General features: G+C 25.7%; 1 protein-coding gene across 3 annotated transcripts in view; it reads left to right on the top strand.

Moving 5' to 3' along the window:
• The first annotated feature begins 10726 nt into the window (after nucleotides 1–10726).
• Nucleotides 10727–27111, top strand: part of LOC113553553 — a 52721-nt gene continuing 36336 nt past the window's right edge. For 2 of the 3 annotated variants that reach the window (XM_026956927.1, XM_026956928.1), the window contains exons 1-2: nucleotides 10727–11060; nucleotides 15963–16064. In XM_026956927.1, coding sequence (XP_026812728.1) covers nucleotides 11042–11060; nucleotides 15963–16064 — 121 coding nt within the window. In that variant the 5' untranslated portion in view covers nucleotides 10727–11041. Of the gene's footprint in view, nucleotides 11061–15962; nucleotides 16065–23730; nucleotides 23884–27111 lie in introns of those variants that run through there. The other variant, XM_026956929.1, reaches the window with a different exon arrangement.

Below are 27111 nucleotides of genomic sequence, written 5' to 3'. Positions count from 1 at the left end.
TTATAAAAAAAATTATTGTGATTCATAGTAAATTACTTAGATATTTTAAAGACATTGTATAAAGTACATACTTTTAAGACAAATTGTATTCAATTTTCAAAACTAAAAAAAAAAATCACAAATTTTTAATGCCAATCATATACCACCTACTTAAACTCAATTTGCTACCAGAAACTATTCCTTTTCTCAAAAATTAAAAATGTAAGCATTTGCATTACCCAAAAAGAAGATGACAAGCAGAACAAAAAACCACACCATTATGTAAAATCAATACATTCATCGTTTTATAATTATATTGTAATTATACAGTAGACTTGTAATAACCAATAGGCAATAGCCCTTATATTTTAAAATAAAAATTCATATTACATATTTATAGTTTAAATTTTTATTTTTTGTAGGTACCTATATCAATAATTAAGATTATACATTTATATTTTATACCTATAGATACGTGTAAGGCTAAACACACATTTTTGATACTATAGTATACATTTAAATTATTATAATAAGATAAAATTGCCTACAATTGTATCTATTAAAATCTTATACTTTTTGTCAAATTGTCGATTGGTAGTTGCAGCCGTTTCAGGTAGTTAATTTATTTATATTATACCTACTAATTTAAAAAATATACTTACAAAAAATAAAACAATTAATAAATGATTTTCATCACGTATAGAATATTTGATGATTTAAAAGTATCTATAAATATGATTATTGATTCTTTGCATAATTCTTAATGCTTGGACTTGCATTAAAGAAAATTTATAGAAATACGATTGTTAATACTTTTTATGAGCAAAAGGATGATCTTTATTGTATCTAATTTATAAGTATTCTTATTTATTGGTAGTTATATAGATACTTAGGTGTGTGTACACACTTCTCAAAACCCATACAGTATATACACCTTAATCTTTGGATTACATATTTTTTGTTGGGATTCACAAAAAACAAACAATACTAGTAATAAATAATAAGTTACTTCGACTAATTCGTATCAATCGTATCAATCGTATCAAATAATATTATATATATTATTTTATATACTACGTCTATTTAAACAATATTTAATATAATATATGACAAGAAAGCTAATACAAATAAACAAAGCAACAGGAATTACATTTTCATCTAATTAAAATTTTTTTTTTTTTTATCTAATTAGAACATTAAAAATCTATTTCACCCTGTTGGCTTTTAATTCATATGATATACATATTATACACACTTCATTGATGACCCCAATTTCAATTTCAGCCATATGAATATACAATGAACTTATAGAGGGAAACATGTATCTATATTAAATTAACCCTCTATATATAATTGTATTATATACATATAATAAACACAATAAGCACATGCACGTTGCACATTTTCTATTATAGGGGAGACCATTTGAGAAACGATAGGTGAAAATATTGTTATTATACAAGTTGTTTAAATATCATACTGCAGGTATTATGTATCATGATGTACATTATACGTATAAGTATAATATTATGGTTTAAAATATTATGATAACATAATATGACACATTTCGACCTTGACTATAAATATTGAAAGTTGAAACTATGTTATGTTAATTTGTTATAAATAAAATATATAATATTTAATTAATGTCGATATATAATCATTGTAAAAAAAATTTCGAATAATTAAAAAAATAATTTAATATCACATTTTTAGTAAATATTTTGTAAAAAAAATCTACTTATATATTGCCATATTTCTCAATTCATTTCACATCTGCAATCACTAACTAACATTTTATTGACGTATTCCCTAGATTATATTGCTTGGATTATAAACCTTTATTTTTAAATTAAATTTAGAAATATAAATTACATTTTAATTCACAAACAGAGCATTTCCTTACGTAATTTATTTAAAATGTTATTGACAAATGACAATATTATATTTATTTCTATCAAACACTATAATTATTATGGCTAATAATTCAAAATCCATTAAAAAACAATAAATAATTACGTATTATATACATATTCGATAAAGATACTTGTCATCATCGCCCTTTAATTTATTTGTATTAGTACCTAGTAGCTTAATGATATAATGATATATATAATATCATTGAGTAAATAAAATATATAAACAATATAAATAATATAAATTGATGATAATAATATTATATATATATATATTCGCATCAGTGTTCTCGGATATTATTAAATAACTATTAACATTTACTATAGGTAGAACATTTATTTAAAAGTATACGTATATAGGTATCTATATATTAGTTAAATTGATAGTTTATTCATAGTTTATAAATTCAGTATACTTATACATGGTACGTTTATTAGACATAAATTTATAATCTACTTAGTATAATATTATCGCATTTTAAATTTATATTTTGATGGGTACTTACTATGTAGAAATAATACTTAAAAGTTACAATTGAACGTACGAATTTGAAATTATAGTTATATACACACACATATATATATAGTCCTAAAAATTAAAAGCATATTGTTTTTAAACATGGACACTTGTGCTACAAAATATATTTTTATACGTGACTCAGATGACTTATCAGTTTGAAGATAATATGTTTTCTCGAGGTGTTTGTTTAAAAAATAGGTATTTTTTAACTAATAGCAAACAAAACAAACCAACAATACTACCTGTATTCATATTACTCTTACTCAAACATATAGCACATTAAAATAGTTTTCATTGTATACATACACACATAATATATAATATAATATTGTTTACACATATATTATACAGGTGTATAAAATATAATATTTTAATATGCCTATAGTCTATACGCCCAAAGACAAAGCCTGCTGAGACCTACATAAATATATCATTAAAAACAAAAATGTTAAAGTATTTTAAAAAATATACAAACATTTGTAAATTATAATTTCATATTTTCACATTTTACTGCTATAACATTTTGCCTTGACAAATGAATGATCCCTGATTTTCATTTGGGTTTTTTTACTGCATAAAAGATTTAATAAGTTTTAAATTTACTTCAGAAAATGTAACATTTATACGAAAAATATTTTACGTATGTGCAACAAACCAAAATGTTGTAAACCTCTTTTTAAGTTCTAATTTTTTAAATTAAATTATTTTTTTTAAATAACTGACTTTTAATTTTTTTTTTTATCTTAAAATTTGACTTATTCTTAATAAGTTAAAGTTTTATTTATGCATGTTATATATTTAATGTATTTTTTATGGTTTTGTGTGATTTCGTAATTATAACACCACACCTAAATTTTTTTTAAAAAAATCATACAAAATATCATAGATCAACATGTTTAATAATATTAAATTTTTTATAGAGTAAAAGCAAAAACCTGAAAGTAATTCAGGGTCAATATATTTCGTGTTACATTTATCGTTTGTACCTATATATATTATATATTTACATTAAGGATTCATACTGCAGTATATCGTACAAAATAAGTACCTAACGGTTTTTACATAGGTGAGTGTTTTTAATTATATAAATGGGTATATCCACTATTATAGCGTATCTATATATAGATACTTACACGACTAAGCATAAATGTTAATATTTAATAAACCATTTATAAAAATTGTTTATTAATAATATTTATGTTTAAAGTTTACTTAAATATTATATGATCTATAAATGTATACATGCAATTATTATTATTTTTAATTCAATTTTACATAGATAAGTACTGAAAATTTTTGGATCTCGTTACTTATAAAAATACAAAAATATTAAAATTAATGGTTTGATATTTTTAATTTTTGTTTATTTTATGTTTATTATTGTATTAATTCAAAATTAATAATACATATCATATTATATTATTCATATATTTGTACACTATTAAGTAGGAAATAAGTAGGAAGCTGCAGTGTAGATGTGCATTACTATACTGTTATTACTACTACTAATTCTACACAATTTCTGATCATAACTAATGTAAAATAATGATGTGGAGAAGTTTATAATAAACAAAAAATATAGTTCTCTTTTAAATGTAGGTATATAATTAAAAGTATATTTTAGTTATTATCTACTATAATTGAATAATTCGCATTAGACTACATAATAGTTTAAAATTTAAATTAGTACATAGTTTCAAATCATATTTCTATATTCTAAACAATTAAAATAAAAGGTAATTCATACTTATATACTTATATTGAATTAATTTATTGTTGCTTTATCTACATTAATATACTTATTTTATAAAATTATATTTATAATTGTCGAAGTCCTATAAATAACGTGAATGCTAATTTTTTAAATTTTTCGCACATCAATACATTTTTAATTAAAATATAGATTTCCATAATCAGCTAATCAAGTGCTGTTCTGCACTTTATGTTTAGATTGTTAATTGTTAAAAATATTTTAAGAAAACAATAGGAAGGTGTATTGGTGTAATATATTTTTAAGTATATTAACTTATCTTGTATAGTTTAACAGTTATAATACATGCCTACGTATCATAATTTATACATGTACGTAATTTATGATTTAATAACTTTAACAACAACTAAACGATTTATGGTATACCTATTATATAAAAACAACACGAATTACTGTAAACTATAAATACAATATTAGTTATATACTTAGATATATATATATATATATATGTTTGCTTTGAATAAATAATAGGTATTTTTCGTTTTTCGAGTTCTTATCATTTTACATGGTTTATTAGTAATAACTTTTTACACCCCTTACTGTTTCAACTATTGTAAACTATTGAACTATTTGTAAACAATTTATAATGAAGTAAATTTTCGCTGAGATTAATATTTAATTATTCATTTTAGACTCTACGGCAATCATCATTTTAATATATATAAGTATATATGATACATTGATACGAGTATATCACATAAAATAAAATAAATACTTTTGTTATTCAATCATTCGGATAATTTAAGCATAATATACTGTATATTAAAATTATTTAAAAGTTTAAAATATTGATCGACAATAGATTCAAGTTACATTTAACCGTTATTGTCCATTAATAAACAATAATAACAGTAGGTTTAACAATAATACTGATTTTGTATTGTAATATTTTAATACGATAACTCAGTCAATCACCAACATCATTAAATTTATAACCGCCTCCAACCTTTAATCAAAAATTGAATAATACAGTTAAAATTAATTATAAGTAAATCTGTCTACACCCAATGGTTTATGTTACCGAGGGCTTTTTCTCAATAAAAAAAAAAAAAAAAAAAATTATATTACTGCAAAACTATAGAAGTATGAATAAGTATAATAAATATTATTTTTTTTACAATAATAATTTTTTTCAAAAATCAAAAGTTTCTAGGTACTATATAGTAGTTCTATTTGAATAAATACATGCTTGATATAGATAGGTACACCAAAATAAATAATCATTGCGGTTACCTTTTTCAGTCTTTCGTACATGCTATAGCTATTCTTATTAGAAATTATTGACAATAATAACGATAGTAAAAATGACAAAAAAAGATAAAATTGTTTTTGTTATATAAAATTAGAATATATATACATATATAGTATTATACTATTACAGTGTTTACATTGATTATTCTTCCAAGCCGCTTTTTGTTCAGAAATCAAAAACCCGTTTAGAACATAAACAGTGGCATTTTATACAGTTATGGGTATGTGTGCATATTATTATACTTAAATCAATGCAATAACTAATAACTAATATAATAAATAAATAAATATTTAAAGTATACTTTATAATAATTATAATAAAGTAATTTTAACGTTAAATGTTTTTGTCGTAATAGAGTGTTACCCTTTTTATATGTTATAAATTGGATGTAGGTACCATCAGCTATAACGTACGTATAGAAACTCGTTATGCTAATGTTAAAATACCTACAATTTAGTTTCTAATCTAAAATAGTTTTACTAGAGAGATCAAATATATATACTTTTTGCTTTTATAATAAGAAAAAATAGATAATATCTTTTGAGTTTTTTTTTTTTTTTAATTGTGTTAATCAATTTTATAATATAAATATAAACAATAAATATGATATGTCTTTAAGACTTAAGTATTCTCTATATAATAGGTAAAATACATCTGTTATACAGACATCTTTCCCACGAAAATCTTAAAATTATAGATGATTAACATAAAAATGTAATACAGCTAGTAAGTTTATAAAATATGTAGGTATACCTATATAATATTTTTGATCTACACTCCTAATATTTGATATCTCGAATGTTCTTTATGACATATTAAATTAATTAATCGTATTGCTACATTTTATGTACAATTCCAATAATAATTACTGTGTGTTATTGTTATTTAGTCATTTTGATTTTTCAATGTTCATTATATTATCGTTTAAAGTAAACGTAGTGTAAATTGAATTAATTTAAACATATAATTTTTGTAGTATTAGTTTTTATATTATATTTGCTAAATTTGATTGTAAACTTCTTAATACTGGGTTATACAATTATATTTCTTATTTTCTTTAATGTATGTAAAATATAAGATATTATGGATGAAGTTCTCACATTAATTTGATTATGTATTTATATATAAGTATAGGTAATAGTAGGTATATAGTACTATTATAGTATCATTGTGTATTTAATTAGTAATGGTTAACCACGTTTACCTACTATATTTTATTTATTTATTTCATCAGAATAATGGTCCATACTGTGCATGCATGTGGGTATATACTATATATTAAATTCTATACATTATTATTTTTTATATATAGGTAGGTATTAAGGCACAGGAATAAGGAATACATTGATATTGGTAATGATCATTGCAGTGCTTTTAAATAATGTAGCTTTTGATACTATTATAAGTATTATATTTTAATTTATATCATTTATCAGAAACAATATTTAAATGTAAAATTAAATTAACCATTTATAGGTACTTTAAACTTGTTATGCTAATTAGCACACTTGATTATAACAGATAAAAATAAGTTGTATAATGGATGAATTTTAATTTATAAATAGTAGATACTAGATATTATTATATATGTATAAATACTTATACATTTAAAATATAATTATTATTTCAACAAAATACAAAAGATGTGTGATCAAGTAGGTAGGTATTAGCAATGTGTTATAAAAGACTTCGGTATATAATAAAATATATACTGTGTATACATATATAATATATAAATATACGAATATATACATATATAACGTATATAATATGTAATGTATATGGGTATGAGGTATTTTTATATTTTTTTCTCAGCTATATCACATAATATAAATGCGCTATAATATATGAAATTATGTTTTCATAACATCTAATTTTTGTCAACATAGTATAGACCTATAATACCTATATATAGGTAAATATATATAGCTATATATATATACCTATAACCTATATAATTGCATATAGTATTTACCAATTATGTATATTCTAAAATATTAAAAATCAGTGTAATATATTTATATATATACGATAGTATTTATATACCTATAGTAAAAGTCGATGGTGCCTAACTCATATTATGTCACGTGAAGCGATCGCTTCACTTTTCAAATGGGTTTATCATATAAATTACTATATTGCACATACAATTGGTGGGTGGGTGGTTGGGAAAACATTTTAGATTTCGCTTCACAAAAAAAAACTGAGTTTGGCGCCACTGGTAATAGTAAACCTATTTTATTTAGTTATACCTAATACTAGAAATACTATATAATATAGTACTATAAGTATAATAATAGGTACCTACCTATAAATAATATATGGTACAAAAATATAGGTATACTGCTATCTATATAAAAATAATTAATAAAATTTTAATATAACTATTATGCGGGTTTAGGTAGTGATACACAATTATTAATACGTCATATTGGTAAACACGTGCCTGCAGTGTAGATTGCAAATATATATACCTAATAAATAACTATACGCGTATATTATATTAACATAAAATTCCCATTTATATGTAAAAAAAACTATATTCAAGTGTTTTTTAATATTATTTTGATGTTCACTTATAATAGTTACTGAATAATTAGTTATACCTCATAATAGACAATTATATTTATATTACTCCTATATAACGATAAATATATACTATATCATTATTTTTATAATTGTAATTTATATCAATTTACAACGTACAACTACGTAATAAAATGTATTCTAATTCTTAAGTTCTTAAAATTTTTAAAATAATTTAGGTACTTGCAGTGTAGCTGTGTAAAAATTGTTACTATTGTATATTATAAAAATGGTGTTTATACCAATAAATTAATTGAATGTAAGCTATATCTATACTATACCTATATTATACGTACCTATAAGGCTATAACTAGTATAATATACATATAACATAATACGAGGAAAATACTTTTAATAGTTTATACCTGTCCGTGTGTTATCCTATTAGTTGCTGCATTTGAAATTTGAATTATAATATATTATTTATGCTATAAATTGTGGTATATATATATACTATATACCTATACTACAGGTACTTATAGGTATTAGGTATATTTGTACCTTAACATAAATTTGAATAAGGATGTATACCTAATTTAATTTATTATTATGCACATAATATTATTATGAAACTTTATCCTGAATGCTTTTAAATTAATATTTATATACATAAGTAAGCATGTATACTTATAATTGTACTTTTATATATAATATTAAACCTAATAATATAGGTATACTTTATATAGGTAGATAACGTTATTATTTAATAACATATTTACATTAAATTAAGTTTTTTATGTGTTTTTAGATATTTAATATTTCAAATTTAAACTAAATATAATATTAATTTAATTAATCTAAATTAATTTCAATTGAAACAAAACAATATTGCTATGTATAAATTAACAATTTATTTGCGTTTAAAACTTATTTGACTGAAGATTATTATTGCGTAATGTAGGTACCTATTATTATAAATACCTACTTATTTATATCTGGGTAATGGACCATTTCATCTTATATATAAACTGTAAATATTTTACTATTATAGATACTATATATAAATGTCAAAGGATACTCATAAAAAAAAACTACTTAATTATTAAATTATACCTATACTTAACCATTCTAGCCATACATAATTATATATATATATAAAACAAGTAATAACAATAGTATATGATATATAAATATTAAAATATATAATCAACATATATTTATTCATATAGTAGATATACGTATAGCTAGGTATAGTACGTAAATTACATGCGCCACAAAAAAACACTAAAAGTTTATTAACATTATTAAACACTGTAATGCAATTTAACAATCCATCATGATTTTATTAACGTTAACATAATAATAAATAATAATTAATATTTCAATTTGCATCTAGAATTTAGAATTATAGAATTTTTAACAATTAATAAATAATAGGTAAAGTATACCTTATATAGTTTATGTCTTACATATAAATATTATATAGGTATTCAAACATAATATTATAGGTAGTTAAAATATATAGGTATACTCATACAACATTTATCAGGGATTGGACGTGCACCATTATAGTTACAACTTATTATACAAGGGTATACAGACAAATAAATAAGAAAGACTATATTTAATATGTATTATACAGGGGGGGTCAAAATAAAAAAAAATTTTGAATGTAAGATAATAAAGATTTAATGTAATTTTATAATATTTAATACAATTTTAAATAATAATCACAAATAATTTGCCTCGGCAATAAGGTAATATTGTGGTAATATTTATTGAACTACAAGTTCATAATATTTTTCCCAGGGGGGGAAGTGCCCTGTCTTGCCCCTCAATGGTCGCCCATGATTATAATAGGTGTTAAGGCGTTTCCCATCATATATGTTAATATTATATTAATATGTTTTAAAAATTCTGCCTAAGCTATTGGGTAAACCTGTAAAGCTGTAAACACGTATCGAAACAAGTAAATACCTACCTATCCTATATAAATAATAAATATATAATAATATTTACGAAGCAAATTCGTATTATGATTATGGTACCTATAACAACATAATAAGTGACTTGAGTTTTTGAGATAGGCTGCAGTGCCTCAACTATAGTGGAAGTGTTGGTGGGTGCATTACACCTTCAAAGAAGCTACATTATATTACATTAGAGGGCTCTCAATTAAAAGATTTCGACACTAAATTATATTAATATATAGGTATATATACAATTCGACCTGAACCATGTATATATAAATATGTGCACTTATATGTAAATAATATAGAAGATATATTTTATCGATGTGTATGGACGAGTTGTAGTTATAGGTACTAGCTAGGTATCTATATATTATATTGGTATCACGAAACCGTGTTTTCGTATTCAGAGAAAAAATAGGGGCGCGATGTCATCACGTCCGACATAAATCGAATCCGCTCAAACACTAACCGCCTCTCGCACATTAGTAACGCGTTTTTGTGTGGATTTTTTTCGTTCCAAATTCTCACCGTTATTAAGACGATACCCGCCGCTGCCACGGCCAAGTGTGTCCGCGGTCGGGGTATCGAGCAGCGGGCGCGGTCGAGCGATCGGCGCGATCGATGCGGCCAACGAATGGCAAGTTCGGAACACGCCCTCCCGGGGCGGCGCCCAACACGCCCATCAGCCGAACGATCGTGGCCCATCGGCGAGGCTCGGCACGCGTCGTCCGCCGACCCGCCGCCGCTCTACCGCAGTACCGTCATCGCCGTCAGTACGTAGCAGTCGTCTGTGTGTTAATGTCATTCGTTGTGTCGCGCTGTGTCGGTTTCGCGTTCTTTGTCCGTTCGCTGCCCAACGTTCATCGCACGGTTGCTCCGGTCGATTGTCGTCGAGTCAAACGTGTGTTCGGCTAAAATGTCGTAGCCACGATCCGAATGGCCAGCGAGTGCGTTTCGAAAAACGCGTACGGAACGACGAAAATAATGAAACACTAAACTCCGAAAAACCTGTCGTCCGGCTTTGGGGTATATATTATAATACAATAAGCAAAAATAAAATCGGAACCCGAATTTCGTTCTCACGCGCACCAGAGACCCGCGGACATGGCGTTCTTCTTTTGTGGTATTGTTAGAGATTTATATTACTATATTATTACCTTATTTTTTTTTTCGCCGACCCAAAACGTCGTCATCGTCGTCGTTAATATTATTATTATTATTGTCGTCGCGTACGCTATTGGTTGAACGACGTATTTCGTACTACGGGCTGAGGTGTATATGATATACTGTATAAAGTGTTATTATTAGGTCATATTATTATATACCTATGGTCATTGGTCGTACATACATATTATTATATATACAGTGCGCGTGTGCCAACAACACTACTGGCGTTGATTACGTGAATACTAGTTTTTTAAAGTAGTCGAGAAAAGAAAACCGTTGTAGACAAGACTGTTGCAGTCGCGACTGTAGTTTTTCGAAAGTATATAGCCGATCATCAATGCGTAAGCGCGTTATTGAGAGGGGAGAAAAAACATGACCCCCCCTCACGGGCTACCCCAAAAACGCCCATTTTACGAGGTTCCGTGTATGGATGTGGAGTATTTGTTTTCGTCTCAAATTGCGTTTTTGGTTTTTTTTTTTTTTTTAATCTTTTTCTGGGCATTTGTTAACGAAATTCATGTATCTATGTACTTGCTCGTTTGAAACTGCAATTAGAGTTGTACGAGGACCGTGTTCATCGCGGATTGAAATCCCTCCGACGCCTGTTGTCTCGTGCTCGCGCGTGCCTTCGAAAACAGTTTAGGTACCTACGCGGAAAACCCGCGGTGTAATTTATCTCGTTTGCGGGCGGGCACGTGCACGCACGGGTAATGCATACGAAAATGTGTTATGTAAATGTGTTTAAAAACGTATACCTATAATATTATATACCTGCCTACGAGTGGCTATGTTTTTTTTTTTCCGTCGCGGTTTATACCCGCGTACGCCGTGCGGTATAGACTGCGTTAGTGCGCGTCGTGATGCACTAACTGCGACAACACTATATTATTATGTATGTAATATATATATATATATATATATATATACAACTTACTGAATAAATGAATTATTATCATTATGCGTATTATATGCAACGGACGTCTACACAAGCGACGCGCGTGCTATTATAATTATTTTTATTATTACGCTTAAATATTGAACCTATTTATAGTTATAATTTCTATCTACCTATAGGTAATGCCACATTCGAGTATTTGTCATTATTTTTAGCGTTTTTGTTATCATATCGTTCGGTCAACGATAATGATATTATAATATATTAAAAATATTGTTGAACTTGGTTCGGTCGTTTTTTTGCTCTCTTGTATTATCTAACATTATATTAATGTCGTTTGTTTGATAACGTAACTTCTGTGTATAATTTTGCGTTTAACATTCGGCAGTTTTTTGTTGATTATTCTCCTATTTAATAATACAATCTCCGCTGTCCCGGACGACAGACAGACTCTGGCCGACACTGTTGAGTGTTGAGCCCGACCACAGAGGAGTTATCGCACGCACACACACGCACATGCTTGACTTGTTCACCCCCTCCACCGGCTCCACCCGTCGGTCACTTCCTCAACAGCGTCACTCTCCCACAGTTATGCGTTGCTAACACAGCCCCATACGGAATAACAATAATAATAATAATAATAACTCGTATACGACACACACATCGTGTCTTGCATACCTATATTTATTATTTTTCGTCGTTTACCAAGTTTCTATTTAAATATTTAGCCAATTTTGAGTTTTTTAATTGTTTTTATTTGATTGCATTTACGTAGATAACATGTTCTATATTTAGTATACTTATTTAGTACCTATTTATTTTATTTCATGACTACCATCTATAATACTTGCAAGTGCGAAATAGTTATACAATATTGTATTTGTATTTTGTACTTTAATATATAACTATAATATAGATTTTATACATTTTTGAAGTTGAAAATATTTTGTTACGTTGGAAAGTACATAAAGTGTATACAATGCTATAGGATAAAATAATTTTATTTCAAAGTACAAAATTTTAAATAAATAACATGATTTAGAATGAATTAAAAATGATCTAAAAATGATTTGCCATTGCCATGCTTGGTTATTGATAATTTAACATCTAATATAATATTTTAAACTACATTTGTTCGTTTCTTTTTTAAATTCTGTCATAAACATGTGTTTTTGCGTTTGTTGGTTAAGATAAATCACAAAATTTAACTAAGGATTATAGAAATTAATAAGTCTCAAGATAACATAAATATAAAAATGTAAGAATAATGATTAAATTGTTAATGTAATAGGTGGTATAAAAAAAAATCCATTAGTATAATTGTTTTAACATATTTAAAAAGAAAGAAATAATACAAAAAATTTAACCATTTGATATTTTGAAAGCATTTGTTTTAGATACACTGTAGATATTTATATTTTAGAATAATAGGTTAAATTAAATAACTTTTGGGACAATTGGACGTTGAACTACTACATTTTAATTACAGAAATTTATATATATACCTATAATTAGTATTATTGATTTTGTAAATACAATTGAATATATACTTTTTCATATAGGTACCTACTAAAAAATTTATTTTTAAATTTTATATCACACGAATCAAAGCCTGTGTTTATTAAACATATCCCATAAGTTAAACTTAGTAAATAAATACTTACAAGAATTTTATTTTATTTATAGCTGATAACTGGAAATATTTATATTTACACTGTTTATCTCTGTTATTACCATTACTTACTATTACTATAACTGAATCGTCTATTCGTATCACATAATAATGAATCATACATTTTGTTGATATATATCTTATTGGAATTTCAGAAGACTATATCATCAAATATAACCATATTACTGTTAATTGATTCCAAAAAAGTTTTACTTTATTATTTATATACATATTAATGTATTATGTAAAATAATGTTTGTTTATGAAATGGTTTTATTTAATAAATAGTAGATAATATTATACACGGCGTATCTATTAACATAAACTAAAAGTATGAAATTGATTAAAATCTGTATTTTATACTTTTTATATAATTATAGATACATTTTTTTAACCATATCTAGCTACATGAAAGCATTGATTTTTTTTTATTGTTTATCAGTTTCTGTTTTTTGTATTCATGTTATGTAAATACTATATAGTAAATTTTTAGAAGTTTTTAATGATTTTCTGTGTAGATTATTAATTATTATGCTACACTCATTATCAATAAAAAAATATAAATTAATCCATTCGCGATTCGTTAAAAAAAAAAAATAAATATATTAATAATTATATTATATAATATATTTTCATAATTGTCTTTATTTATTGCTAATACCATTTAAAAAAAAAAATTGTTTTACCTTTATTTTCATAATGGATTCTATTAAAATATTATCTTATATAATATATCTTCATTACAATATATTAAATAATATAATATTTATAATAGTAAGCGATTATTATTATATTAAATAAACTCAAACTATAACACAACAAATACTTTAAAGTTATTAAAATGATACAATTGTTTTTTTATTTATAATATATAATATATATCTATAACTATTAATTATATTTCAATGATTCATAGAAATTATTATACTCGTTTAGTTATGATGATATTATTCAAAAGAATAATTTAAACTTAATGTATAGGCATATAGTTATATTACCAAGTATTTATCAGTACTGATATTAGTTATTATTAACTCTCGAAAGTTTTAATTAGCATTTATTTAAAAATATGTAAATAACAATCAAATGTTGATACTCAAAAGTAATAATAATTATTATCTAAGTAGTTATATTTTTAATAAATTATCAAAAAAATTCGTTTATATAAAATTGTATTTATTGAAATGACAATTATTTATCGAAACTCTTGTTTGATTTAAATAAGAACTATGACTAAACACTTAAAAGTTAGGTATTAAAATATATAACTAATATTTTATAATCTTTTAAAATACGTTTAATCGAGTTAAAAATGCAGTTAGTATAAAAAACCGATAGATATTAGACATTTGTCTTATACTTCACTTAATTTGGTGAAAATCGTAAATAGCATTATCTTATACTATCGTATGATATATTAATATTGCATATTATTATTTATAATTGATTAGAATGAAATGAAAAATTATTATAAGTGAATCTTTGCTTTTATACTATGGTGTATAATATTAATATTTATAGAAGTATTTAAATGTTTAAGTTCCTCGTAATATAAATTAATAATAAATAATTTTAAAATGTGTAAAGATTCTATGTAACTGAGTATAATACTGAAACTAAAAACCTGTTGAAATTTCTAATTTATATACGGTTTTATTTCGTTTAGGTAATTACAAAATTATAACTAAAATAATTTCATTTATAACGTATATAACAGGCTATTTTATTATTTTATTTTATTTTTACTTTAATTTTAAGTGAATCTATGATGTCAAAATAAAAAAAAAGATCCATCATGGTGTTTCAGTCCAAAATAGATAAAATTTCCTAATAGTAGATACGCGCTGTAATCAATTTAAATTTAAAATATCACTTTACATTATATAACACATGATTGTGTCTGTAAATTAACGTAAATGTAAAAGCGTTAAAATCTACTGTTGAATGTTATTAAGGGTAGACCGCCCTGTGATCTTTGAAAAGAAAAATTCACTAAATTCCTTTCTGTAGGAACCCGGCTGGCTTCTGTTATGGTTACAACAACCGTAATTTATATGTGCGTATATATATATATTAGTACCTATATTCAAGAAGGAGATCTAGTCGAATGATTGTACGCATGAAAGAATCTTTGTCATAGGTCCATACCATATACCCACCAAGTGCGTTTTAGAATTATAGGTATAAACGTTAACAATAATATTATTCGACGTAAATAAAAATTCAATAAACAGTTTTCTACTTAATGTAAATTTATTTATTTATTGTTTTTTTTTTTATTTTACCCGTAGCTTCGCCCGGTAATGCAACAGAACAACTTATGACTCAAGGTGCATTTAAAATACGGTCCGGACAAGTTGGTACACCTATGGTTCAAAACGGTGACCCTAACCGTGAGTAAATATAACCTGCTTAAATACTTTTGTCAAATGTTTTTTAATAATTAATATTATATTAAATATATTTATTTTAATTTATGGCTACTCGGATATCATCAAGTACACTGCATTATATTTAATATTGATTTATCGGTAATGTTCGCTTTTATTTAATGTGTAATAAATAAAAACAAAACAAACGATTAAACGAAATTGAACAATAATATTATAAAGTTATAATCGTGTCTCGATTGTCCAGTGGTATGTGATGATATGATGTGGACGTAACTACGAGTTTGTATGTAAAGAATGATCCATATTTATGATTTACCTATAATATACGTCATGAGTCACATACATGCAAGAGCGCAAAACGGCAAACCATACAGCGGCATATTAATACTTCCCGCTAACTCGTTCATCCCCTATACACAATATTCGATCATTTGTACACAGTACAAATGTGTGCGTACACATATTATATGGCAGGGTGTCGCTCGTAGTACTTTTCAACTTAGGCTATACGCAAGGGCTATCGAACGAAAAAAACACTGCATACTGCGTACGATGCTATATATTATTATGTATAATATATAAGGTCGCTGCAGAGATATTTGATTTATCCCTCGTCTCCTATAACTATATAATATATAATATATAATATAGTACTCCTGGCACTATACTCATACAAAACGACGTGCGTTATTATATATTTTTATTTATTATTATTATGCAACTCTTATATTCCTCTGGTCGGGACAGGTGAAGTGGCCATTAGTTTTGCGTTGAGGCGAACCACCACCACCATACCGTGTATATAATAATCCCTCAGCGCTCAGCGTGTCCGTCATGAAACCCCAACTTCTTCCCCAACGTCGTGTCGTTTTCCCCGTGGTGGTTGTGAGCGCACTGCTGCAAAAGCATTAATTTTTAATCATGCGTAATTAGCGTGATTAAACAGATATACGTCCCGTAACTGTTTTGCACTAACAATATGCTCTGAAAATTATAGACTAAAGTATATGTATTTAATGATTTGTCTGCCTATATGGTTTTTACGAAATTATTTTGGAGACGAGATTTCAAATTATTCAGTTATCATAGTATTTTAGATTCACTCTGGAATTTGAATTAATTGATGAATCATAATCACTATTGAGATAATTGAAGAATTCTAGAATTAAACTAAATATACTTTTTAAGTTTTAAAAAGGTTCGCTTATGTGTTATAAATGTTATATAATATAACATTTTATGAATGATAAATTATTAAATATTATTGTTAAGCTTTATTAGATATATACTTTACTAGTACAGCACTACGGCATATACCTAATAAAATTATGTTCGTTTTCATAACACCACAGACTGCAATGAATTTACTCCAAAAAAATATGTTACCGTTCCCAGGATTGTATATTGTTCTTATTTCGAATTTGTTTTTCTATACGATATATTATATACTCTTTAGGTACAAATAAATTATTCAATACAGTCAATATACTTAGTGATTTATTGTTACGCGACTAAACGTCACTACAATATTATATTTTATAGTAATTTGTGTTTCACATAAAATAATAGGACATTTTCCGTACATACAAGTATATACATTATATTATCTGTATGTATTAGCCATTTTTATAATATATAGGCGATTGGAATATCTATATTTAATAAAAAGTTTTTATTTCGTTAATTTATAAACATGATATTTTTTATTTTTAAATATAATATTTATAATTGCTGTTAAGCATTTGAATTTGATGCAAATATATATATATATATATATATAGAGAGAGAGAGAGAGAGAGAATGAGATAATAATGTAAGTTACATTTTGCAATCTACTATATTTCAACCCTCCTACAAAAAGGTTCCTAAGGGCAATAGCTACATAAAAACGAAAAAACCTATATAGAGGGGAATATTGTGTCCCATCTGGTTAAACTCTTGGTTCCGCCTATATAGCCTATGTGTATACATTATTCTATACGTTATATTATAGTCAATGAGATAAAGAAATAGTATTTTCAATCATATTTAAAAAATAATCAAAACATAATTTATAATTATGTTTATTTATATTTAAGATGAATCTTAAATTAATTTTTTCCAAGTATTAATTATCATTTTCGACTAAATAAAAAAAAATAATGTAGGTACTATGAATTATTTGTTTTATTATTAATTATTTTATTGAATATTAATTTATGGAGTATATTTTACTTACAATTAAGTGTTTAATATATAATAATACTTGTTTTAATTTTCTTAATAATTCTTCTAGTAGTGTGTAGCTTGGAATCTATTGTATTATTCGTGTTTGATATTCAGTTGGTCTGGTGGTAACATTGCCATGTATACAACGCACTGTTAACATTCCTTTTCCGCCTATAATCTAATTCAAATATGTAAAGGTCGCCGTTTGTAGAAACTGGCAAACAATCGAATCGTTGTTATCGGGTAAACAAGTGACCTAAAGGGAAAAAAACCCTCGTCGACTATATTATCTGAGATATTATCTAACGTACTCGCCTAATACAAACAGGTTCTGGCATCCATAAAATAAAAAAAATACGTTTTAGAGGGATAAGTCACTTATTTTTTTAAATTTTATTCTTTATGGGTTATAAGTTTATTTCCCGTTTAACATGAATACAAATTAAATTATACAATTGAAATAATAATTCTGAAACTTAAATAAAATTTAATACAATTATAATTTAAGTATAAATTTATTTTAAATTGTCATATTTTTATGAAGATTAAATTGTTTCCTCGCCGAAGTTTAGTACTGTATATTAATTAATTTTAATCAAACTATAATAGGTTGTAAAAAATATTAAGATATCATGCTAAGTTAAAACGGTTATATAATGTAATAGGTATATTTTCAGTAAATAAAAAATTGCTTCTACTTAGTCATTCTGATTCCTATTCCATTATGACCGTTATGTGCATTTTATGGTCTTCGTTGGTAGTATAGTACCTACCTATAGATAGCATGTGTCAGTATTAATGTTCGTAGTCTTCTGTTTGTAAGAACAATGAGGGAAACCTACATTTTTACTTTTATTTTCTGATAAAACAACTAAAATTAAACACTAGGTGTACTTATACATTTGTATATGATATACAAATACATAATATATTATGAAGCCTTGTAGTAATAAAAGTAATATGTAATAATATAATAGTTGTGGATGCTGAAAAGAGTAGCCTAGCCTGGCTAGCCTATAATTTAGCCAGCTATTGTGCAGCTATACACTGCGCCCACCCCCGCCGATCTCATGCTGCGCCTTGTAGTAATTTACGACAGATATATATATTTTTTCATCCCGAGTACTTACTATACTTGTTAGTGGTGGGAGTTTGGGTCTGCTGTCCTCCGCGTCATTGTGTGAGTATGTGCGTGTGTGTGCATGTGCGTGTGTGTATTTGTATATATTATGCAGCATGTTGTGTATTTTTGTGAGAGTACTATACGTTGTATAGACTATAGGACTCAGATATAATCCAATAAGATCTGTTATCATTTTAATAACAAAGTTTTTACCATTACCAGTGGTATTTAACGACATTTTTGTAAGTTTTCGTGTAAATGATTCTTTTAAAATAAAAATATAATTAGTTATTAAAACTCCGCATCAATTTATTGATTAAAGTATATTAATTATTAATATTTCGTGATGTTCAAACTTTTAAAAATATACTAATTAAACTAACTAAACACAAAATCATTTATTTAATAGTTCTAATTAGAATGTACGATTTTATTTTCAGAAACATGACACTAAATATTATAATTATTATACATTAAAGTTTAATTTATTATATATATTACAACTACATATATTATGTACTTATTGTTTAAGTGAAATACATTAATAACTAATAGGCATTATTTAATGTTTAGTCAAAAGATTTTTAAGTGTTGGATGTCTTTTCATCCCATTGGGGCTATTTTTAAAACACTAAAATTAATATTCACCAATTCATTTAATACACATTACAAGTATAATAATTTAAATATGTAAATGATTTTTGTTATGAAAATCATAATTTTCTTTTTAAAATATAATTTATTGTTCATCAATTTTTAGGTAGGTACTAGGTGTATAAAAATATATTATTATATACTTACAAATATGTATGATGTATAGCTATAACCATTATCTTCGTTTAATCTAAAATATATGTAAATACATTCATGCTCAATTCTCTAATCCCTGTGTCAAATACAAATCGGAGTCCGAAATATGTCATAAAGAATATATTGCTGGTACAGAAGCTCCATTGAAAAGTAACCTCAGTTTCTTTTGGAAATTCATTCGTAACCTCAAGTCTGATACTACTATTCCTAACTCTGGCCACTTCGATGAATATTCGTGTTCTGGTTTACTCCGTTTTCACCTCACACAGTAACGCTAATCTTCATCACATTTTATCAATAAGTTACAAGGTTACGTAAAGCAAATATTGTCCGACTTTATGCTTACCTCCTCGGCGAAAGCTGTATTTTTTTTATTAGTGGGACCCCTGCTTGAGTATGGTTCAGTCTTGTGTAATTCTCACACATCTTCCAGTTCTACAATCATCGATCGAATCCATAGGCGATTTTTATCACATGCTGTCCATGTTTTGAATATTTCCCACCTGTTGAATTACTACACTCTTCAATTCTCAGTGAACTGGGTCTTTCAACGCTATTCAATAGAAGAGTTGACTTCGACTTAAAGTTCCTCTGTAATATCATTGATAGTTCCGCCAACGCACCTTTGCTCCCTCCCTTCATTATTTTTGAGTTCTTACGTGTTTGACCCACTCTACTATTCGTTTTTTCTTTCCTTTGCTCATCATTAATTAGTAATTATAGTTAGAATAATACAATTCACCACATGATGTGCCTTAATAACGTTTATCCATCATGATTAAGTAACTTAATCGTATCTGTTTTTGTTGCACTTCTACTGACTTGTCGCTTGCATGCATTATTTTAGTTACATTTTATTGTACTTTGGACCTAGCCCGTATTTTATAAAATGAAATTGTGCTGTTAATAATATTATTAAACGATAAATGTTTTAATTTATTAAGCTTAATTAATTAAATTAAATTAATAATTATTCAAATACTAATAAAACAGAAATAACATGTCAAAAGTTCTGCCACCATGATTTGCTCGTCGAAAATGTATGGAAACATGTTAATAAAATTAATTCATTTATACTTTAAAGACTGAAAGTACTTATTTTATAAAACTTTATTCAACACTCAATGAAGATTTAAGTTTGTTGTATATATTATATATACACTGCAGAAGTAAAAAAAAAAACAGCTATTATAATGCCCTTGTGTTTCGCTGATTAATTTCATAACGTGTTTTTGACAAGTTCAATCTGGCTGTTGAACAAATGCTTTTTTAGCCCTAAATAATAATATTTAATAAACCGTTTTTCATTTCAGTGTTTATATTTGAACCCGTATCAAAAGACAAACTCTGAACTCGTAATTCTGTTAACTTATTTCCCACGGTCTGTATATATACACTATATACAGTAGATACAACTGCGGGTCTGACAATTATCATAAGACCACTTATTAAATTGATATATTATACTCGAGAAAAAAAATTTATATTGGAAAATGTTAAATTAGTTTATATTATGTAATATGTACATAGTATACACGTATTTACGTAATGTGTACATTACACAAATGTTAAATTTAAAAAAAAATGAATTGGATTTAAAAATAGTAAAATTAATTTGATTAAAATCCATTTTTTCTGGTACGTACGAATTTATTGATGTGTAAAATAGTACCTCTCATTTTTTTTTACTCCTATATAGTTTTAATGTTTATTTATATGATTGTGTACAATTATATTATATTTATAAAACTATTTTATATAAATATTGCTTACTATATAAAAACACTTTTTTAAATATCGATGACCAATTATAGATATTAAGAATCATTTTGTTACGTGTAGGTTTATAGATTATTAAAAAAGAAGAAAATTCTTTGTTTTTTTCAATTAACAAAATACTTTTGAATTTATCATAGTATTATTTGGTATTTTTTAAGTTCTAAACAATTATTTTCGATATTGGCTCCTGAAACGATTTCAGCTGAGCAAACATCGAAGCATTGTTGAAATACAAGAAGGATGTGGTTATAATATAGGGGGTGGTTTGATGGAGATATCCCTTCTTTTTCAGTTTTACAACAAGGGTCCGGCGGTTGATGAATGGCCTCAGATGCACTTCAAAAGCTGCTGTGCACCCTTTATAACATTTATTTTCTCAAAATGTAATTAAAGCCTAAAGGTGTTGTGATATTTAAAAATAAATGCGTAAATAATAATGTATAACAAATAACGGTATAAAATATTATTAACATGGAAATTGTTACCAATACCTACACATTTGTGAATTATTTATAGTTCACAAAATAAAACGTGGGTATAGAATAGAAAGCCAAAAAAACTTAAAATATATAGCTTAGTTGAATTTTTACGTTTCATTTATCATAACTATTGAAATTGTTTTATACAGAGAAGTTGGGTACAATAATTTAATTATTTTTTATAGAATTTCATAGTTTACTGAAATAAATATATATATATGTTTTAATAATATTTAATCACTTATAAAATTCTATCTAATCAATAATTTTATAACAATAATAAAAAAAAAAACATTATTTTAAAATGCATACAATCAAATAATTTTTTTAAACAACCTATAATTTGTTTTTCAATTCATATACATTTTTATTTAGAAAAATTAATGTTAATAAAATCTACGCTTTTCTTACAATATTTTTTTTATTATATGAACAATGCATTTACATTTTGATGGTCAATTATAATTAAATAATTGACATTATCATAAACAATTGTGTGCAAAGTATATAATAATTTGAAACTAAATGATGTAATTAATATTATAAAAAACCTCGTAAAAAAAAATACATAAAACAAAGTTGAATACAAAATGAACGGTACCAAAGTTGACTTTAATATTACAGCTCATAATATGAAAACATATTCAATGTTGTATAGTATATAATGCAATAATAGTTTTATAAAATACTGTTTTGATAGCTTTCATTTATTATTTATAACCGTCAGGCGAAGTATATGTGTCCCAATCCCCATATCGGCCATATCAGTTGTAAATTGTATAAAGCATAGGTATATAATAGCGTTTTAATTAAATAAATGTATGTATTATAATAATTAAGATGTAATACTCCGTAGATTCGACTAAAAACTAAAAAAAAGACTATAGTTAATTAAAGAGGAGCTTAAAAATGTCATCTGTGGATAAATAGTGAACGAAACATATTACGTATTTAAATCACGTGGGTAAAATTAGTCGAGACGTGTTTTAACGACCAGCGTGCACTATATAATAAATAAATATATTAATATGATATGGCTGTAGATAGTTGTAATAATAAATGCGAGTGTGTATCATGTTCGTGTTATTATGCCGGCATATACGAACGATTTACTGTGGCGACGACGGTCTGAGAACCCCTGTGCGCTAGGGTTGTCCGCTCGAAGCGATCCAAGGGGCCCCGGCTGTTCGTCGGTGAACAGTTGGCTCGTGTGTGTTTTTAAAAGTTGAAGAGTGTCAGTGTGCGCTCGGCAACGGGTGTATGGCGTAGTGTTTCTCAGAGTTTCGCGGTCACTAGTTTCTAAATCGTAGATTATTATTATTATTAAGAGTTTCATCGTAATATTTTGCCTCCATGTAGTGCTTCGTGCTTTACTCTACCGACCAGATTTATACATTGATGACATTTTCAAACGCATTTAGTAGGTACTTACATATATAATAAGCGCATATACTTTGTTCAACAGGTTTATTTAATTATTTAAACTTGTAATTTTTACTTTTTTATTTTGTTTACAATTACTATATTACGTTGTTAATTTTCAAAAATGATTTTCGTATATTGTAATTATTTCAATTAAGTGCCTAATTACTATATTCAGTTTTTGTATAACTTGCCATCGTAAGTACTGCGCATCATCGGTCACTGTGTGTGCGCGCGCGCTTGTATGTAAATATAATAATATCCGAGGGCGTTTCACACTACATAACACAGCCTATTCCGTCACTAAAACCTAATGGATATTTCGATCTTGCATGCTTTCGTCATTATCAATACTTTTCAGTAAAAATTAAACATTTTTCTATTCGTGATAAAAAAAAAAATGTTTCTCTAAGTAATATATTGAATGGTCGTTTATATAATTTATAATTTATAAAGTAGGTACTGAATATTGTACAAACGTTACTATTATTGTTGTTATTATTGTACAAGGATTTCGTACGTTAAATTTTTAAACAAAATTCTATTTGTGGTGTGTTTTCAATTTCTGCAATTCTTTATTGTGTTTTAGGTAAAAATGATTTTATTTTATAGTATCTCTATTTGATTGCTTTTGTTCAGATTTGTATTCGTTTTATGTCCAATCGTTGCATTAAACAAGTATATATTATTTTGTTTTTATTTTAGCCTTTACTTGGTAATTTTGTTTAAAGGAACTATAATGTTTAAATTTAAATCGTAAATAAAAATAATAAATACAAAACTTAACAGAATTAAATTTCCACATAATATGTTGTTTTTAAACAGACAATTTGTCTCTTGATTTAGAAAAAAGTTAAATCGGATTTTGACTTTTTTACAATATTAATGAACCTATAAAAGATTTTTGCCTGTTAACTTAATAAAATTAATTTTAATGACATGGCGTATGGTTTACGATAGTAAAAAGTCTAAATAATAAATTGCTTCAGTAAATCGTTAATAAATTATAACAATAAAACATTTTAACGGATACAGAAAATACTTTGGGTTGCTATTTCTTTTGTTATCTACTCGTACATAATACACATACCACGAATAAACATAATATATATTATAATATACATTATACCGTTAAAAATAATTAAAAAAGAAAAAAACAATTTTGATACGCGTATTATACATTTATACATGATTTTAGTTCTATGTATTATTTTTTTTCTTAATGTTCTTCGCAAAGTAATTATATATGCACATAGACATTTATGTTAAAGTTATCAATTTAAAAATAAAAACATTAACAGCAGATAATAAACATCACCTAACTGTATTAAATATTTTAGGTCAATAAAATCAATCAAAATACTAATTATGATTTTTACCCATAAACATAATATATAATATAGAGCAGTGGTCAGTGAATAATTAAATTGTTTACTATAAAAAAAATACTGCCTTAAAGTTTAAAATAATAAAATGTATAAAAAAAAAAGATTCGTCGTTCTAAAATTTAAAGCGGGTCGTATACAATAGCGGCCCGGGCCGCCGGTTGCTGACCACTATATATATATTATACATAGAGAGAGTATATTATAGAATATAGACAAATTATTATAGATATAAATATTTTAATACACAATTTTTGTTATAATATTTTCATATGTATTTGGTTATCAGTTTTTATGTTTGTTATTTATAAAATATAAAATAAATAAATTTAATATTTTTTTTGTGACATTACAAATTAAACAGTTGAGTATATTGAGATCTATTATATATTTAATTACAAAGAAAAAATTCCTATTTTCTATTGATAATAAATTATTTAACGTTTAAGAGATCAAAGTACATTATGATATTAAATTTGACATGTTCGACAAATAATATTTCACACTTTGTTACTCACTTTTATAAGTGTGATTATCGATTAATAAATGCGTCAAAATACCAGCTGGTTGCTTGTTATTTGTTATCATAGCTTTGAAATGTTATCATAAATAAACAATTATATACTTTCATAATCTATGTTAGTATAATAATAATTATGTATTTAAATTTCCTAAATCTATTTAATTATTAAAATTGAAATTTTACGGTTTTAATTTTGAAAAAGCTTTTATAATTGTGGTATCATAAAGTTATTTTGTGTATTAAATACTTAACTCCATTAATATTTTAATAAGAAAAAACTATTAATATTAAATATAATTACAGTTATCCATTTTAAAAAGTAATACAAACACGCTTACGTATTCCGACGCACATTACACCTATAGCTATCTTGTTTAATACGTTGATAAAAATTAATTAAAATTAACTTTTAAGAATGCTGCAGTAATATGATTTTGCTTAAACAGATAAGCATTTATATAGGTACATATTTTATAAATAATAATAAATAAACTTCTGTTGGCATTAAAGATTAATTTTACGAATTAAATTAAATATGTCATGACTCAAGAGTCATATACTCTTAAAATAATAATATAATATGAAAATTAATTATTATGCATGATGTTTTACCTACGTACAATGTACATACCAATTAGTAAATTTTTAAATAATTTTGAGCAGAATTTTAATTTAAAATAATTTTCTAAAGACGCAAATAGCTTATAATATGATCTACTATAGCAGTTGAAACGTCAATAAAGGGGGCGGAGAAGAAATTCAAAAATTGTAATTTATATCAGAATACCGTGATTGAGGACTATACTAAAATAATTATTTAGATAAATAAAACCAAAAAAGCTACCTATGCACTAAAAAATTTCTTAACATCCAAAGTGATATCTATAAAACGAAAGTAAGATTTTATGTAGCTATTATTAGACCAACTTTCACGTATAGTTGCAAAGCTTGGACGACAAACAAACTGCAAACAGAGAACAAATTGAGGATTTTTGAGAACAAAATACGGTGGACAATATGTGGACCTATCATTGATAAAACAGCGGGAATTTGGCGGACGAAATTTAACAAAGAGTTGTACAATATGTTAGAACTAGTACCAGTTATAAGCTTTATTAAGGGCCAAAGGATTAACATACCTAGACCGGCTCACTATACTATGGTTAGAGGGTTAGGCCACATAATAAGAAGATGAGAGCACGAAAGAGTTAGAGTAGCACTGATATGGAAACCACAAGAAAAAAAAACTTAGAAAAAGATGGATTGATGTGGTAGAAATAGATTTAAAAACCCTAGGAGTTGAAAACTACAGGAGAGA

The sequence above is a fragment of the Rhopalosiphum maidis genome, chromosome 2 (genome assembly GCF_003676215.2).
Source record: "Rhopalosiphum maidis isolate BTI-1 chromosome 2, ASM367621v3, whole genome shotgun sequence".
Classification (NCBI taxonomy): domain Eukaryota; kingdom Metazoa; phylum Arthropoda; class Insecta; order Hemiptera; family Aphididae; genus Rhopalosiphum; species Rhopalosiphum maidis.
The sequence above is the reverse complement of the archived record's forward strand: the minus strand, read 5'-3'. Positions and strand labels throughout refer to the sequence as shown.